The 14988-nt window shown below is 45.6% G+C and overlaps 2 protein-coding genes across 3 annotated transcripts in view; one reads left to right on the plus strand and one right to left on the minus strand.

The window, feature by feature from the left end:
• The first annotated feature begins 1274 nt into the window (after nt 1-1274).
• Nucleotides 1275-12140, plus strand: EIF3J (eukaryotic translation initiation factor 3 subunit J). 2 transcript variants are annotated; one of them, XM_083850361.1, is made up of 8 exons: nt 1275-1434; nt 1521-1624; nt 6410-6467; nt 6727-6818; nt 7281-7395; nt 8439-8597; nt 9639-9712; nt 11074-12140. In XM_083850361.1, exons 1-8 carry the CDS (start codon nt 1410-1412, stop codon nt 11203-11205), a joined length of 759 nt encoding a protein of 252 aa, XP_083706487.1. In that variant the 5' UTR covers nt 1275-1409; the 3' UTR covers nt 11206-12140. The 2 variants fall into 2 exon arrangements, with proteins under 2 accessions (XP_083706487.1, XP_083706488.1); XM_083850362.1 differs by having other exon boundaries at nt 10627-11090.
• The window catches only part of SPG11 (SPG11 vesicle trafficking associated, spatacsin), a 36300-nt gene continuing 32505 nt past the window's right edge, over nt 11194-14988 (minus strand). The window contains exons 39-40 of the mRNA XM_083850329.1: nt 14701-14852; nt 11194-13987 (exon numbers count right to left, since the gene is read on the minus strand). Of these exons, the coding sequence (XP_083706455.1) occupies nt 13807-13987; nt 14701-14852 (333 nt within the window). The 3' untranslated portion in view covers nt 11194-13806. The remainder of the gene's footprint in view (nt 13988-14700; nt 14853-14988) is intronic.

Raw genomic sequence — 14988 nt, forward strand, 5'->3', positions numbered from 1 at the left:
CTAATTCTGGCACTGATGAGTCTTTAACCAATTGTATTGATAACCGTAAAAAGATTGGGTTTTATTACTTTTTTGGGGGTAGGGGTGGTGGAATTCTGGCCTCTCTAAAGAAGAAAAGTGGAAAAACTGTTGTGTGTCACCACATTAAACCAAGGGCTCATCGCTAGGTTTGAACTTCTAGTTTTTGTGGCTCTTGATCCTCTTCTAATCTCCAATCCACCTGTAAATTAAACATTATTTCTATGTTGCACCAGAAGCCGGGTTCTTGTAGGAAGACCGCATCAAAGCTAGCACAGCGGTGCTCCCCGGCTGGTGCTGGGCTCTCTCAGCAGGGTAGGAGGGATGCTGCCGAGGTACCTCCGTGCGGCACCAGTCGTCGTGTCGTTACTGCTCAACGCGATCAGAGGGCACAGATCCTGCTCAGGCAGGACCGAGGCGGGGCTGCAGGAGGCAGGGCCGCAGGCGGCGCCACCCCGGCGGCCCCCACGCCGCTGCAGGGGACGAGGACGAGCGCCTTTCAGCCCAGCAAGAACCAGTTCAGCCACGCTTAGGGCTTAGGCATCCTGACAGCCTGCAGAGCTGTGACGAACCTTAGCAGTCGTCGGTCTAGTGTTTTCTCATTCTTTGCCTCTTGCTCTGACTGAGTTGTGCCATTAATATTTTTAACACGTGAAGTATCTTCAAAAGGCGTGGGCTTTTCCACTGCAGCAGGGCCAAGGGAATAAATTCAGCCCAGATGTGAGGGCAACTCCTAGATTAATTCCTTGATACATACAATAGCTTTCTCTCCTTTGTAAAAATCTTGGTTTTTGCCTTTTTTGTAACCCCTTAGAGAAGGGTTGTGAGGGGACTGCGAGAGCCGGGGGCGCCTCACGCGGTGCGCGCCGGGCGCGGGACGTCGCGGCCGGAGCCCGCCCGAGCACAGCGAGGCCGGGCCGCGGTGGAAGCCCCCGGAGCGGGGCTCGGAGCTCGCTCGGGGCCCCGGGGGCTGCTCGGCGGCCGGGCCCCGACCGTGAGGAAGACACGGGCCGCGCCCTCCCCTCCCCTCCCCTCATCATGGCGGCCGGGTCCCTCCTCACAGCCCCGTCCCTCCCATCATGGCGGCCGGAGGGCTCCGCCCCCCTCTCCCTTACCCTCCCATTATGGCGGCCGGAGGGCTCCGCCCCCCTCTCCCTTACCCTCCCATTATGGCGGCCGGAGGGCTCCGCCCCCTCTCCCTTACCCTCCCATCATGGCGTCCCTCCGCCGCGCCGGGCGGGGCCCGGCGGGTCGCGCTCCCCGGCGGCGGGCGGGGCGCAGGGCGGGCATCCCGCCGCCGTCCCGGCGTGCCCCGCGCGGCGCTGGCTGGGGCCGCTCTGGTGCGGCTGACTCACGGCGCCTGCGGAGCGGCCGCGGCCCGCGGCAGGAAGATGGCGGCGGAGGCGGACTCGTGGGGTAGGTGGCGGCCCCGCGCCCCGCCGGGCCCCGCCGCGCTCCCCCCCGCCGCCGCCGCCGCTCACCCGCTCTCCTCTCCCCCACAGACGCCGACAGCTTCGAGGTGGTGGAGCCGGTGGCGAAGCGGCTGGTGCCGGGGGTGGCGGCCGGCGACCGCTGGGCCGGAGAGGATGAGGAGGACGACGTGAAGGTGCCGGGGCTGGGGCTGAGGGCTGGGGGCCGCGGGCCGGGGCCGTGCCGCTGCCATCCGGTGCCGCTCCTCAGGGGGCCGCGGGCCCAGGCGGCGCGGCCCGGCTCGGGGCAGGCGGCGGTGAGGGGCCCATGGGGGGGGCCGGGGCCGGGATCGGGGGCTCCGGGGGGGCTCCCCGCGGCCCCTCGGGCCGGGAGGCGGCGCTGGGCGGGCGGGGGCCGGGGGAAGCCGAGGCCGCGCTGCCCGCGGCCCTCCCGCGGGGCGGGTCGGGTCGGTCCCCGGGCCGCAGCAAGGCCGTGAGGGGGGGCCCGGCCGTGAGGGGGGGCCCGGGACCCCCCCCCGCTGCTGCCGGGCTCTGGGCGCTGCTCCGCGGGCGGCTGGCTGCTGGTGGCTGCTCGCTTTGGGTCATCGTAGCCCTGAGCGTGGCGTCCCGGTGGGCTGGGTTCCGTGAGAGCAGCACCGTAACCCTGCTGCTTCTGCTGGCTGGAAGCTTGGGCTGTGGCAGCGTGTCTCTGCCACCCCTTTTCCCACTCCCAGGCCCCGGCCGCAGCTGGAAAGTGCGGCGGTGTTACTAGGCCGTGTCACGTTCAATAGGTCGCTTAACATATGTTTGCTTAAGGCGCTGTTTGGAACTGAATTTTGGTGCGTTTGAGGAGCAATGTGAGCGTAGAATTGGTGTCAAAGCGTGTGGGTGTTCATTTCTCATACCTACGAAAGCTGACTTTCCTTAAAAGTTTGTTTTCTTCCATGTAATTCCAGCTGTCCCCTAGCAAGCCAGGTTTCTGGGTGGTGGATGACACAGAAACCTCAGTGTGCCTAGCGTACGTGCAGACAGGGAGCGAAATAATGTCAGGAAATGTACAAGGAAGGTGCTTGAAGAGTGGGAGGAATGGAAATAGGTAAACTGCAAAACACCTTTTTGTTTCAAATCAAGCTTCTGAGATACTAGGCAATCTCCTGGTGGTTCACCAGGCGACCTGCTTGCTCCGTTACGGTCACAGGTATGAAGCTTTCTAACTAGAGAATTGCTGCTTACTAGGTGAGGACTTGCTCGTTTTGTTGTTTAGCCTGCGCTTGCGTTAGCAGAATCTCTGAAAAACACTGACTCAGTTGTCCTTGGAGTTCAGAGTGGGTATTTGTTTTTATAGGTAGTGTGAAAAGAGTAGTTCATCTGTTAAAAAAAATATGTATTTTTTGTAAGTTACAGGCTGTCCATTTTACTTTGTGAATTTAGTGATGCCCACACCCTGTAGTTATCACAGATGTCACATTACAGCAGGCAAAGTAAGTGGAGGTATCTCTGTATGCAGTGGCTGCAGTCATTTGTAAAAAGTGTGGTTAGAGTGGGACTGTGTGTCTGTATAGAAATTTGTATTTAATCTTTATATGTTTGTGCACATGTACAAATATATCAGACCTACTGTGTTTGTGAAGTTTGCTTTTTCTCCTTTCTTTGAAAGTGGGAAACTTTCCTGCTGTGATGGAATGGGTCCAAGCGAACTGGACTGCGAGCTGTCATTCCCCTAGCGACACCTGTGCTTCCTATGGCTGTTCTAATAAAAGAACAAGGTTTTCCCCCATGTACCAAGAATGCAACTACTTCCCCCTTTCGGAAGGATTACAGTTTTAGTACTGGAGCTGCGTCTGGAGAGAAGGACCCATCCAGCAGATGAAGCTGTCCTGTTTTGTTTCAGTTGGCTCTTACTTACAAATGCTCGAGATCTCAGAGCTGAGCTAGGGAGGTAGCTCAGGTTTGTTTGGGTACCTCGTTTGCCAGGGTCAGCCCTGGAGAAGTTCCTGCAGAAGAAAAATTACGTGGTCTAAAATATAAGTGCAAGGTGTTTTCCGCATAGTTTGTCTTAACGCGGGCATGCTGTGTTTTGGAATGCTTTTTATATATTCAGATTCTGGAGTTTATTCTGAAGTTGTTTTGGTAATGAACCTAAAGTAACTTAAAGTTCAGGAAATCTTGACTTCCCCAGGTTTAAAATTAGCATCTTCATAAGTAATAAAACTACTCTCAAATGTTACCAGAACACAAGTTTCCCAGAAGACGGGCCTCCTGCCAGGGAACGTTCATCTATTTACTCTTGGGCAATTCTTTGCTCAACAAAGCCAAAACTGGGAAATTTGCTTGTTACACAGGCAACAGCCTTGGTGAAGGAGGGTGCCCAGGTACAACTGGGAATCGCAATAGTGGAGTCCCTGTCGTTCTCAAATCATGTCTTCTGGTTTTGGGGGGGGAGAATGTGCATTTTCATGTGTTCAAAGTGCATATGAAAGTGTGAGAGCTGCTCTCATCGCAGGTTTATTTACCTGAGAAGGAAGATGATTTCAGTGCCCTTAGTTCAGTTACGTACGTGTAAATGAGCATTGTTGAAATACTTCAAAGTTTTATGCTACTTTAGTGGATATATTGTGCAATAAGTGTCCTCTTTTGAATCACTTAGTATTCAGCACAAAGATTCAGTACTAATTTTCTTTTCCTCCAAGTGTTCACAGAAATTTATAAAACGCAGGAATAGGTGTAACTGGGACTCCACCCTGCTGCCAGTTAAAAACAAAAACAAAAAAAGCAAAGACAGCAAAATCACCTCCAATATATTAATCATGTTCTGTTGCTTAAATAAAAACAGCTTGAAGAAGCGAGATGGCGTTAGCCCGGCTGGAAGGCCGCTGGTGTTGGCGCACCGGGCTGAGAAGTGAGTCCTCGGGTGGCCGATGTCTGGATGCTGCCCGGCCAGGAGCCTGCTGGCGGCGGTGGGGCGCGATCCCTCCGCTGCGGGTCGGCTCCTGACAGTTGGAGGTTTCTTCAGCTCAAGTTGAGACCTGAAAAGTCGACGCCTGAAAATCCCACCTACGAGCCGAGGGGGAGGTCGTGCCGGCGGAGGGGTGGTCACGCCGCCCTCTGGTTTTTGCCGTTTCTGTGTTGCTTCATCAGCAGAGCTTCGCGAGCCGAACCCAGCACCGCGTGCCGGCCCAGAGCCCGGCCAGCCCGCTGTGAGCGCGCCTGTCGTGGTGCGAGAGGCCCTGGAGAAGTCACCCACGTGCAGGAATGAAATGCCGTCGTTTCTTTCGGGCCCACCGCTCCCTTTGCGTAGCGGGTAGGCTGCCTTCAGCCTCGCAGGGTTTTGCACTAGGGAGCACTTGATGTTAAAACCCCCGTCTGTGAAGGAGAGGGCAGGGGATAAGGCAGCAGGCTTTGTACGGCAGTAATGGACATGGGTGTAACAAACTCTTAATTAGATATGAGCTAAACTAATGCCGCTGCAAATTCAAGTCAGGTTCTTGGAATGTGGAAGGGAAGCTGGAGCTCTTACAAGTGCCAATTAACTCGAGTGAGCTGGTGGCTGGGTGTCTTCCTTGCTTGGATCAGCACATTGCAGCGCATGCTGCGTTCTTCCGTCTCCGTCTTTTTCTTTGTCACGCCGATGCCAGCCCCCGAAATGAGTAGTCTGGATGACCGCTTGCTTCACTGTTGTGAGGTGGAAATGACCAAGTCCAGGACTCGGTTTGTGAGTTTGCTTACAGCGATGTCCTGACGGGCTGCGCGATCTTCGCGTGAGCTGCGCCTTGTCAAACGTAATCTTTTAAGCTTGCAAGTTCAGTTGAAACGGGGAACTAAAATTAGACGCCTGTGAGGTTTCTTGGCTCTAACTTTTGGTGTGTGTGCCTTGTGGTGCTCGGCATGTAACTTCAGTTTTAGAGCACTGATTCCCATGTGGAGGTCAGGCCATCCAGCAGAATCTGGAGTGGCGTTAGGAAAAAACGTCTTCCCATAAACCCTACCCCAATGGCTGTCAGGAGGAACTGTGGGATTACTGCTGCAAAGTCTGCAGGTGACAGAAACAGGTCGCTTCTAGAGAAGTGCTTCCTTGCTATTCACCTGAGCCGTGTCGTGCTTTGAGCTGGGGTCGCCTGTCCGGGCACAGGAGCGCGGCCGCGAGGAGCGTGCCCAAGGTGGAAACTGAAAGCAGAGAACCTCTGCAGACACCACAGCTGGGGCGGTCCGAAAACGCACTCGAGGAAGTGATCGAGAACGTTCCAGTGATGTGTTTGTGGGAAGAGTGTTCTGACAGCTCCTTCTCTTCAGGAAAAAGCCGCGGGCTCGTGGTCTGAGGGCCGCTGCGCGTTGGTGCTCCCGCACCAGGATGCCCCCGCGCATCGCCCGTCTGCCTACGGCCACTCTCCTGCTCACAGCACAGCCCCGTGGCCAGCGGGTTCCCGGGTGGTTTTCACCCTCGTGCAGCAGCCGCACGGACGCTTCCATCACGGTGGAAGGGGCACCGGTGGCCGCGGGCAGCGGGCACCTTGGGGGGGAGGCCCCGTGGTGGTGGCGCAGCGTCCTGCTGCAGGTGGCTGCAGCCGCGTGTCTGGCTCCAGCGGTGGCTGTGCTGCGTGAACGCCTCCGGTGGCGTCCCGGAATCGTGCAACGTTTAGTGACAGGAGCTACAGTAAAGTCATGTTTTACTGTGCGATGTTGATCTGACAGCTTGTGACTTGCTTTTCTAACTCTGTTGACAGGAACTTTGCAGTTCTTTGAATAAAAGCCGCCGTCTTCGTAGCTCCTGAAACATTGTGGTCCGCTCCCAAAAGTAGCGTCCTTATTTTACAGCTCTAATGGCTTACCCCTGCTTCTTAAATCAAATACATCAGATTAATGGATGCATGAGCATTCAGAGAGGCTATATGTAAACTGCCGTTCTTTGTGTTTATCTAAAAAAGTAGAAATCATCTGTAGAAGAATCCTGTGAAGATTCACCTTAATTAAAACTTACTTTGTAGGATAACTGGGATGATGAGGAGGAAGAGGAGGAAGTAAAGGAGACAGAGATAAAACAAGGTGAGACTTAAAAGGAATACATTTCACTGTGTGCAGCATCAGAAAAGACGCTGGTTTTGTCCCGAGTGTATCTGAGGTATCAAAACCACTTTCCAAATAGGATGAATTTTGGTTTTGAGAAAGCGTGTCTTTTAACCCTCTCTGCGAACAGATTGTGCCAACTGAGCTCTGTCGCTTTCTCTTTGATTAGTGGTTTTCTGGTTGTTGGAAAAAAAAAAAAAAGTAAACCTCGAGTGTCATATTGTTCAATGTTTTACAGAACCCAAAGTTTCAGAAAAAAAGAAAATAGCAGAAAAAATAAAAGAAAAAGAAAAACAACAAAAGAAAAAGCAAGAGGAGCTTAAAAAAAGGGTAATTACTTTTTCTTCTTGGTCTCATAAATTTAAAGGGTGGGTTTGTTCTGTTTTTTCTTTTCTTTTTTTTGAGGTTCCACAAGGCCTATGAAGGCCTTGAGTAGTCTGAAAAAACAAACTTGAGTCTTGTGCTTAACATCTGGGGGATGTCAGCTTTAATTTCTCTGAAATTTAATTGGGTTATGGAAATAATGCTTATCTCCATTTCTTTTGCATGCACCTCATGGTAAAACATGCAGTTGTAAAACTTATATGAGAAGGGGGAAGGCACAACTTAGTTAAAATGAACAATTTATTAAATAATAGGCATTGCTATGATTAATTGGGATGGCTTTCAGGTTTGTACATGAGGTGTATTGACTTCAGGCAGAAGCTATTTGAGTGGCGCTGGAAAAAAATGATTTCCTGTAATACCTCTGCTCAATATAATGTTCCCCTATATACATTTTTTTAAATTCAGTTAGAGGCACCAGAGGAACATAGAGAACTTACACCAGAAGAACAGTTAGCAGACAAACTACGGCTAAAGAAATTGCAAGAGGAGTCAGACCTTGAGTTAGCAAAAGAAACATTCGGTAAGTGTGTTGTACCCCGCTCAGTGTAATTGTAACATGACAGAAGTACCGCACCCTAAATGAAGCTTTCAGTTCTGTGCGGGGATCCTGCAGAGAGAGTTGATCAGGATCTGACTGTTAGAGCACCTGCAGGTTGTGTTACTGAGAACAAACGTGGGTTTTAAAGCCAAGCTACTGGAAGCATATCCTGGTACTGAGCACTCGCTGCAAGAACTGCAGAAACACCGTTGGGCTGTGAGGTGCTTTTCCTTACCAGTCTTGGTAGAACGGTATAGGAAAAAGATGGCTGACTGAATTTCCCAACTAAGTTATGCTTCTGATAAAAAGACGAGCATGTGAAGAAAGAGAGTGCTGTCTGATGTTCTCAGCTGCTTTACAATGCGGGCTTCAGGCTGATGAGGCTTTGGGCGAGTGTGGCGCAGCATAACGCACGCATGCTTTACTTCGGGCAATCTGTGTAGTAAGCTAGATGTCGAGAAGGCCGGCTAGGTTACTGGAGTGAGCTTGTTTCCTTGGGTAGCTGGAAATAGACTTACTGCAGCTTGTTCTGGCTCTGTGCTGTGACACAGCTGGCAAAGGCGCTGATTTATAGCAGCATTCTTCAAACACGAAAGCTTGCTTCCTTGCTTAAAGTGGGTTATTCAGCTTATTACTCAGTGAAAATTCTGCTGCGTATCTTCTGAAAGAGTGCAGTGCCTTGGGGAGGAAGGGTTGCTTTAGAACAGTTGCAAAGAACCCATTACATTTTGCACTGACCGGCTGGAAGGGGAGAAGTGCTACATGTAGCAAAGTGCTTCAGAAATAGCTGGTTCAAATGACTAAGCTTTAGAGCAAAGTCTTTTCAGGTCCAGGTTAGTGACTCAGGCTGGTAGCCTTTGTTTGGCAGAAGCCAGTGGGGAGCGAGAAAACCTCAGATTTAGTTTTGCAAAGGTTCAGCAGAAGTGAAGAACTGAATGTGAATGGGGTTACTTGTTTTCTGTTGGTGTCATCTTTTAGGGGCCTACAGCTGATGTTTTCTTTAAAACCTGTGTTTTTCCTTGCAGGTGTAAATAACACTTGTGGAATAGATGCCATGAATCCCTCTTCAAAAGATGACTTTACGGAATTTGGCAAACTACTAAAAGAAAAAATTACACAATATGAAAAATCATTACATTATGCCAGCTTTTTGGAAGCATTAGTTCGAGACGTATGTATTTCATGTAAGTTAAGTGAAAGACTTCTAGACTGTACTGCCAAAATTGTAATGGGGTTGAATTTGAAAACATGCTGTGAGTAAAATTTAAATCGAGATTAATCTATGCCGTTTATACTAAATAAAGTCTAGTCTAGTCTGTTTCACTGACCTAGTATCCAATTTCCATCCCAACAAACTTTATTATGGATCACGTGCTTGTACTGTTAGAGCCATTCTGCAAGTCAGTTAAGTACAGTCACTTTAAAAGTGTAAATTGTTTTGCTGATACAAATGTCGCATGTTTCCCCTGAAGCAGCTTCTGGAAAATAAATGGTTCTCTGAGCCGGAAAACTCGAGTAGCAATTTGGAAGGAAACTATTATAAAATTGAGATAATGTAATTCAGGGACTGCAAAATAAATTGTTCTGGAATTCAGCATGTAACTATACACAGATAAACTGAACTAATTTGTTTCCACTGTTCTGGTAGGCTGAAGTATTTGGTGAATTCATTGTTTGAGATCTTTTCCTGTACCGTACACATGTTGTCCTTCAGCAAAGTGGTAACTTGATACTATTTAGTGCTGCATAAATACAGGGATCGTTGGCTGCCTGAAGCTAGTAACATACATTTCGAATGGATTCCAGGTCTTCTAAAGTGAAGGACTTGCCATCTCGTGGATAATTTATTATTAATATTCCGCTGCTTCTTTTCATGTGTGTGTCTAAAACAGTCCCTATTTTACTGTATTACATCATAGTACTAGATTTTTTTCAAATGTCTCTTTACTAAGGCTCACATGTTCGCTAACTCTGAATTTGCAAAATCTTACCTTCCCGAACGTTCAAGCTGCTTATTAGGGACCATGTGAGTAGCAGTTGTCATCAAAAGGCTCAGAATTACCCAGTATGTATTTTGCTGTTTTATATCAAGTAATTGCCAGTATTTACTTCTTATTGATGCTCACCTCCGTAGTTTTTTGATAGAATTTTTATGATAAATTATTTAACTGCCTTCTAAAATCAATAGTGATAAGGAATCTTTTCTTTTTTTTTCCCTAATGCAGTGGAAATTGATGATTTGAAAAAGATCACAAATTCTTTGACAGTACTATGCAGTGAAAAACAAAAACAAGAAAAGGTAAGGCTTCTACGCTTTTCTGTAACCGTAACATTATCTGCTAAAGACGATGATCTCCTGGAAAATGGAAATAGGTCTAATGCTGAATTGAACTGCTGATTTTGTTACATGTAGTAGTAGATGAAATGATAGTCTTGGATACTGTTTTAGAACTAAATAAATACTCTTAGATGTGTGAGATAATCAGTTTACTGAATCTAGAGACCACAGGCAAAACGTCCCTTAATTTACATGCATCTTACCTGCATGATAACCTTGTTCCATTTTACACTGTGCTGCCTTGGAGTTAAAATGACTTATGCCAATACCCTGAGAATGGAAGCCAGCCTCAGTTACAGTTAAATGTCAATATAATACCAATATAGGGAAGTAACTTTAACTCTTTGCCAAAGTTTGTCATTTTGAATAGCAGATAGCTGGGATTTTCTCAGTGTCATGCAAACTGAAGGAACAGTAATTGCATAGGCAAGGAAAAATAAGTTTTTAGAGGTGATGTGACAGTTTAACTGATGCAAATTATAACATCATGTTTTATACTATAAATTTAAAATCCCAGGTCAGTTGGAATTGAAGTATTAGTTGAATCATTAGAAAGCAATAAAATTAAACAGAAAACATCATTGTCAATACAATTTTCTCAATATGTTTTAAATCAAACTGGAGGATTGATATAAAACAAATGGCAGTGCATTATTATTGTAAGTAGTAGCTTGTAAATGAAAAATGGGACTCTTAAAATACAACGTGTTTCAGTGGCAGATGTTATTCTATTATGCCAGTTCTATAGGACCTCTGCAGGAATGACTGAAGCACTAGAATACAAACAAATTTTATGTAGTGTTACTGCATTAAGTCTAGAGTTTGGTAAACATAATGAACTCTTTCTTTAATATGTACTGCACTTTGGAGAGAAGCCTGTGACTTACTGAACCAAAAAAGTTTAAAAGTATGTATATTTTCTATTCTTATGCTCTCTCCTTTTCCTCTAAATTAGTTTGGCTAACTACTGAAACCTGCAACTATACCAGTCCAGTAAGGCAGAGCTTTATACTTGTTTAGTTTTGTAAAATTAACAGGACGCATAGTTAGTCTACTTGGTTAGAGTCTAGGTGAAATAGGATGAATGACAAAACAGTTAAATATGTGATGTAGGGAGCTGTGGAACACTCGGGAATATAGCTTTACTATGAATAGATTGTGTTGTGGATGAAATGCTGCTGCAGAAATCATTGCAACAGTGCATTCACCATGAGTACATGGTGCAAGTGTTCATACCTCAAAAACGAGAGGCGTTACTCAAATTTAAATAATGACAAATTACTGTGGATTTTTAAGTAAACATGCTCTTCTTCCTCTTTAAGCAAAGTAAAGCCAAAAAGAAGAAAAAAGGTGTTGTGCCTGGAGGTGGTTTAAAGGCTACTATGAAAGATGACCTGGCTGATTATGGAGGATATGATGGAGAATACGTACAAGACTTTGAAGACTTCATGTGACATTTATCTCCCCTTCTATTGTCTTTCTGTTGCCCGTAATCCCTTAAACATGTAGCACAACTTCTCTTTCTTTAAATTCTGCCAAATGCTACAATCAAAATTGCAGTATCTCTGTGCTGGTGGTTTAACTCTTGTCAGGCCAGTGTGAAGGCACTGGGATTCCTGGTTTGTGCTCAAGGGGTTAGAATGAAGAAATTTAAAAACTGTATAAATTACAGTAAAATAAAATTTTTAAAAAACTACTACACAGCATTCTGATAACGGTATTGTTGCTGTTTGATTTTTATAGTAACAGCCACTAAATTGGAAATGAATTTCAAAAAGGCAAAGTATTATTACCAGCACAGTTCAATGACATGGCCTTAACTGTAGCTCCTTGAATGAATTGTTTGATGAACAAAAGCAGTTTGCAGCAAGGGCATGGTGTGCACTTAGTATTACAATTGCTTTGTCTTAAGTTAGAGCTTGAGGTTTTCAGTATATTGTGAGGGGAAACTGCTAACTTCAGCGTAAGGATACTGCACATGGAATGCATCACTTGAGATACCCACTACTTCAAAGCTTGACATTTAAACAGAACACTTGTTTGGGTCAGAACAAGGAAAGAGTTCCTTATTTGAAAAAATAAAAAAAGATGAGTATGAAGTTTAGTTTCCATTTATCTAAATTTCTACTAATGCAGCTGTATGGGTTGGGTATTCTTTAACAGTTAATTGCCTGGTTTAAGTGTAAAAAACAAGACTTCCTTTTGGTCTCTCATGGGCTGTGGTAAATCTTTCACGACTCAGCCATTTTCTTTCATTTAAAAAAAAAAACTTGCTTAGCAAACTGCAACAGTTACTACAGTTGGGCAAATTGTTACGTTAACAATTATGACATCTGCAATGTTTTATAAAGCAACTAATTTAATAAAAATCACTATTGTGAGGACTTCACTATAGCTGTCTTTGGACCTGTTCTTTCAGCGTACTACGATGTAAGTACTTGAAGAGAGTTGCAAAAATGAGGTGAATACTGCTGGCTGCTTGTTACTAAGTCTAGACTTTGCTCTGTCTTGCAGCTTCTCTGGTGTTAGAGGTGCAAGATTTCATTCCTGTAAAACAGCTTTCCTTAAATTAAGATGTACAGCTGCTGCTGATAAACAAAATACTTTTGCATTTCCACAGTGAACTTAAACATCCGTGTTGCTGGAAGTGCTGAGGTCAGTAGCTTGTACTCACCTTAGAAATGTCTCGGGCAGCCTCCTTAACAGCGCAGCTCTATTCCAGCTGGCAGTTGACACTTATAAGAAGTCAGTCTTGCATTTACAACTTACTTACGGCTTACTCACGTGTTTGTTCCTAATATGGATAGGATACATGTGCTTCTACAAGGCAGGAGTTCTGCTTCCCAGTATTAGCGGTCCCAAATTTTTAATCAGGGCTAGGGATTTGCAGAAGGAGGTTCTCCTTTCATGCTAGGAACTTTTAAATTGAACTTTAAAGGCTGCTAGTCGTCATTTAACTTAGACTGAGCTGGCTGTGATTATTCTAATTTAGTCTTATGAGACTGACTAGAACTGGAATTTTAAATACAGTGTTCTGTTCAGGCATAATCTTTGCTACTTAATCTTTTATTAAAGGTGTATCAAAGGCGCTATGACTTGTACTTTATATACCCGTATGCAAGTAATATGTCATATGCAAAGGTTGCTAGCGTGACTGTTCAGCAACCAAAGGGAGCTTGTTAAGATACAAATCCGACTTAGAAATCCAACTTAGCATGCCTTTGCTAATTAAAAATACAATTGCCATAGCAACCTTGTTGCTAGGATAATGTTTAATATTTAGAGATAGTACAGTATCATTGCTTAATGTGACTAATGTTACTTCGAAGCTGTTTTTATACTACAGTCCCTCCCACCCCTTTTGCGCAGGAGATAAAGTCTTTGGATTAGATAGACTCTGACGGCTGTGTGAAGCACTGTTCAGGTATTATCCTGCTACATGTCCCTGGTCTTCTAAACTTACCCCAAAGATTTAAGTGGCAGAATACCTGGGTTGCTAGCTCTTGTTAAGGCCTCAATACCAACTGTCTGCCCAGTAGGCCTGTCTAAGCATGCCAATACAGTAGCAACTACGTTAAGTACATGCTGTTGTATGAGATTTTCAGCTTATCACTTAAGCTAGAAAACAAAAACAGGCTAATGAGCGTGGAATCAGAGAATACATAAAACAATAGGTTATTTAGCATGCACCTAAAACTTTCAAAGGAGCCTGCTAATTCTACTTATTTCCTATGGCGATCCATCATCCACGCCCCTAAACTAAAGGGCTGCTGGATCTCTGAGGTTCATCATCGACTGTTCCAGCCTGTATTTGCCATTAGTCGAGTATTTTGTAAACAGTACGATTTATTATACAAAACGCTTTTAGGTTAATACAGTATCAGCATTTTAAATATTTACAACCACCACCAGTTTTCTGGAGTTACTTTCACATAGCAGCATATCATTACAAGCAGGTAATTGATAAAATAGCTGTTAAAGAATCGGTACTAACCATGCAAGTTGTGGCACTGGTACTGTCAGTCAGTCTCTACTTCATGGAGGATGGATGGATTCTAGTTTGATAGCATGTCGTTAAGACAACATCCAGTCTGTGCATCTTTCAGGAGCATGTTTACCACATCATAGAACTTGTTATCATAAGCCAGTCTGTACTGCATGTAGATGTCTTCACAGTAAGCAAGCAATTTCTTCAGATTTTTCAGAGCAGCATCAGCAGGTGGGTGTTGTTTAACCCTGAAAATAATTTTACATAAAATTGAAATAAGAGAAAGCCTTATAGCCATTGCTACAAGAGCTGTATTTCTTAAGAGGCTCAACACATATATTAGATTCTCTTGGCTGTTTATTTTGCTCTGATTTATTTTATAAAGATCCAGTATGACCAGCCTTAAGGTACCGTACTTATCCTGCTGAATAAAAATTATCATAGAATGGCTGGGGTTGGAAAGGACTTTAAAGTTCACCCAGTTCCAACCCCCTGCCATGGGCAGGGACACCACCTGCTAGATCACATTGCCCAGGGCCTTCATCTAGCCTGGCCTTGAACACCTCCAGGGGCGGGACATCCACAACGTCTCTGGGCAACCTGTTCCAGTGCCTCACCACCCTCTGAGTGAAGAATTTCCTCCTAACATCTAATCTAAATCTCCCCTTTTAGTTTAAAACCCTCCCCTCTTTTCCTGTCATTATCTGCCCGAACAAAAAGTCACTCTCCATCATTTTATAAGCCCCCTTTAACTACTGAAAAGGCTGCCAGTGATGATAGATCCAGTGCTATTTCCACAATACGTTTAAGAAACTGAACATAGATCTCAGCTCCCCTATATGCCATACTTTGTCACAGAAAAGTTTTTAACAATACTATGACTTGCGCTCCATTAAACATGCAACTTGTTCTTCTAGTCTGTGGAAAAGAAAGTTCCCAGTTTGACCACAGAACTACTTACTTCTTAGCAATCTCCTCAAATATGCTAGGCTTCAGTAGTTTTTGCTGTTTAAATTCTTCTAAGTAATTGAAGTCTCCCTTGGTGATCACTTGTTGATACAGAACTTCAGCCCAGTCTGGAACAAACTCGTAAGCCTCAGCCACAATAGCTGCCTTCAGGGAGAACAGATGCTGGAATTACTAAGCCGGAAGAGTTTACTTTTGTACAGAAACATTCCTATACTTTAAATATTCTACATCTTCAGTTTGACCTACCTCTGAGCATTACGCTCACAGGAGCAGAGTGCTT

This window comes from Anser anser (assembly GCF_964211835.1).
Source record: "Anser anser genome assembly, chromosome: 10".
Classification (NCBI taxonomy): Eukaryota; Metazoa; Chordata; class Aves; order Anseriformes; family Anatidae; genus Anser; species Anser anser.

Excerpts from the sequence above, each read along its gene's own strand:
- EIF3J (XM_083850361.1), top strand. The coding sequence starts at position 1,410 with ATGGCGGCGGAGGCGGACTCGTGGG. Across the intron at positions 6,468-6,726 it reads GGAGACAGAGATAAAACAAG|AACCCAAAGTTTCAGAAAAA; the intron begins GTGAGACTTAAA and ends AATGTTTTACAG. Across the intron at positions 6,819-7,280 it reads AAGAGGAGCTTAAAAAAAGG|TTAGAGGCACCAGAGGAACA; the intron begins GTAATTACTTTT and ends TTTTAAATTCAG.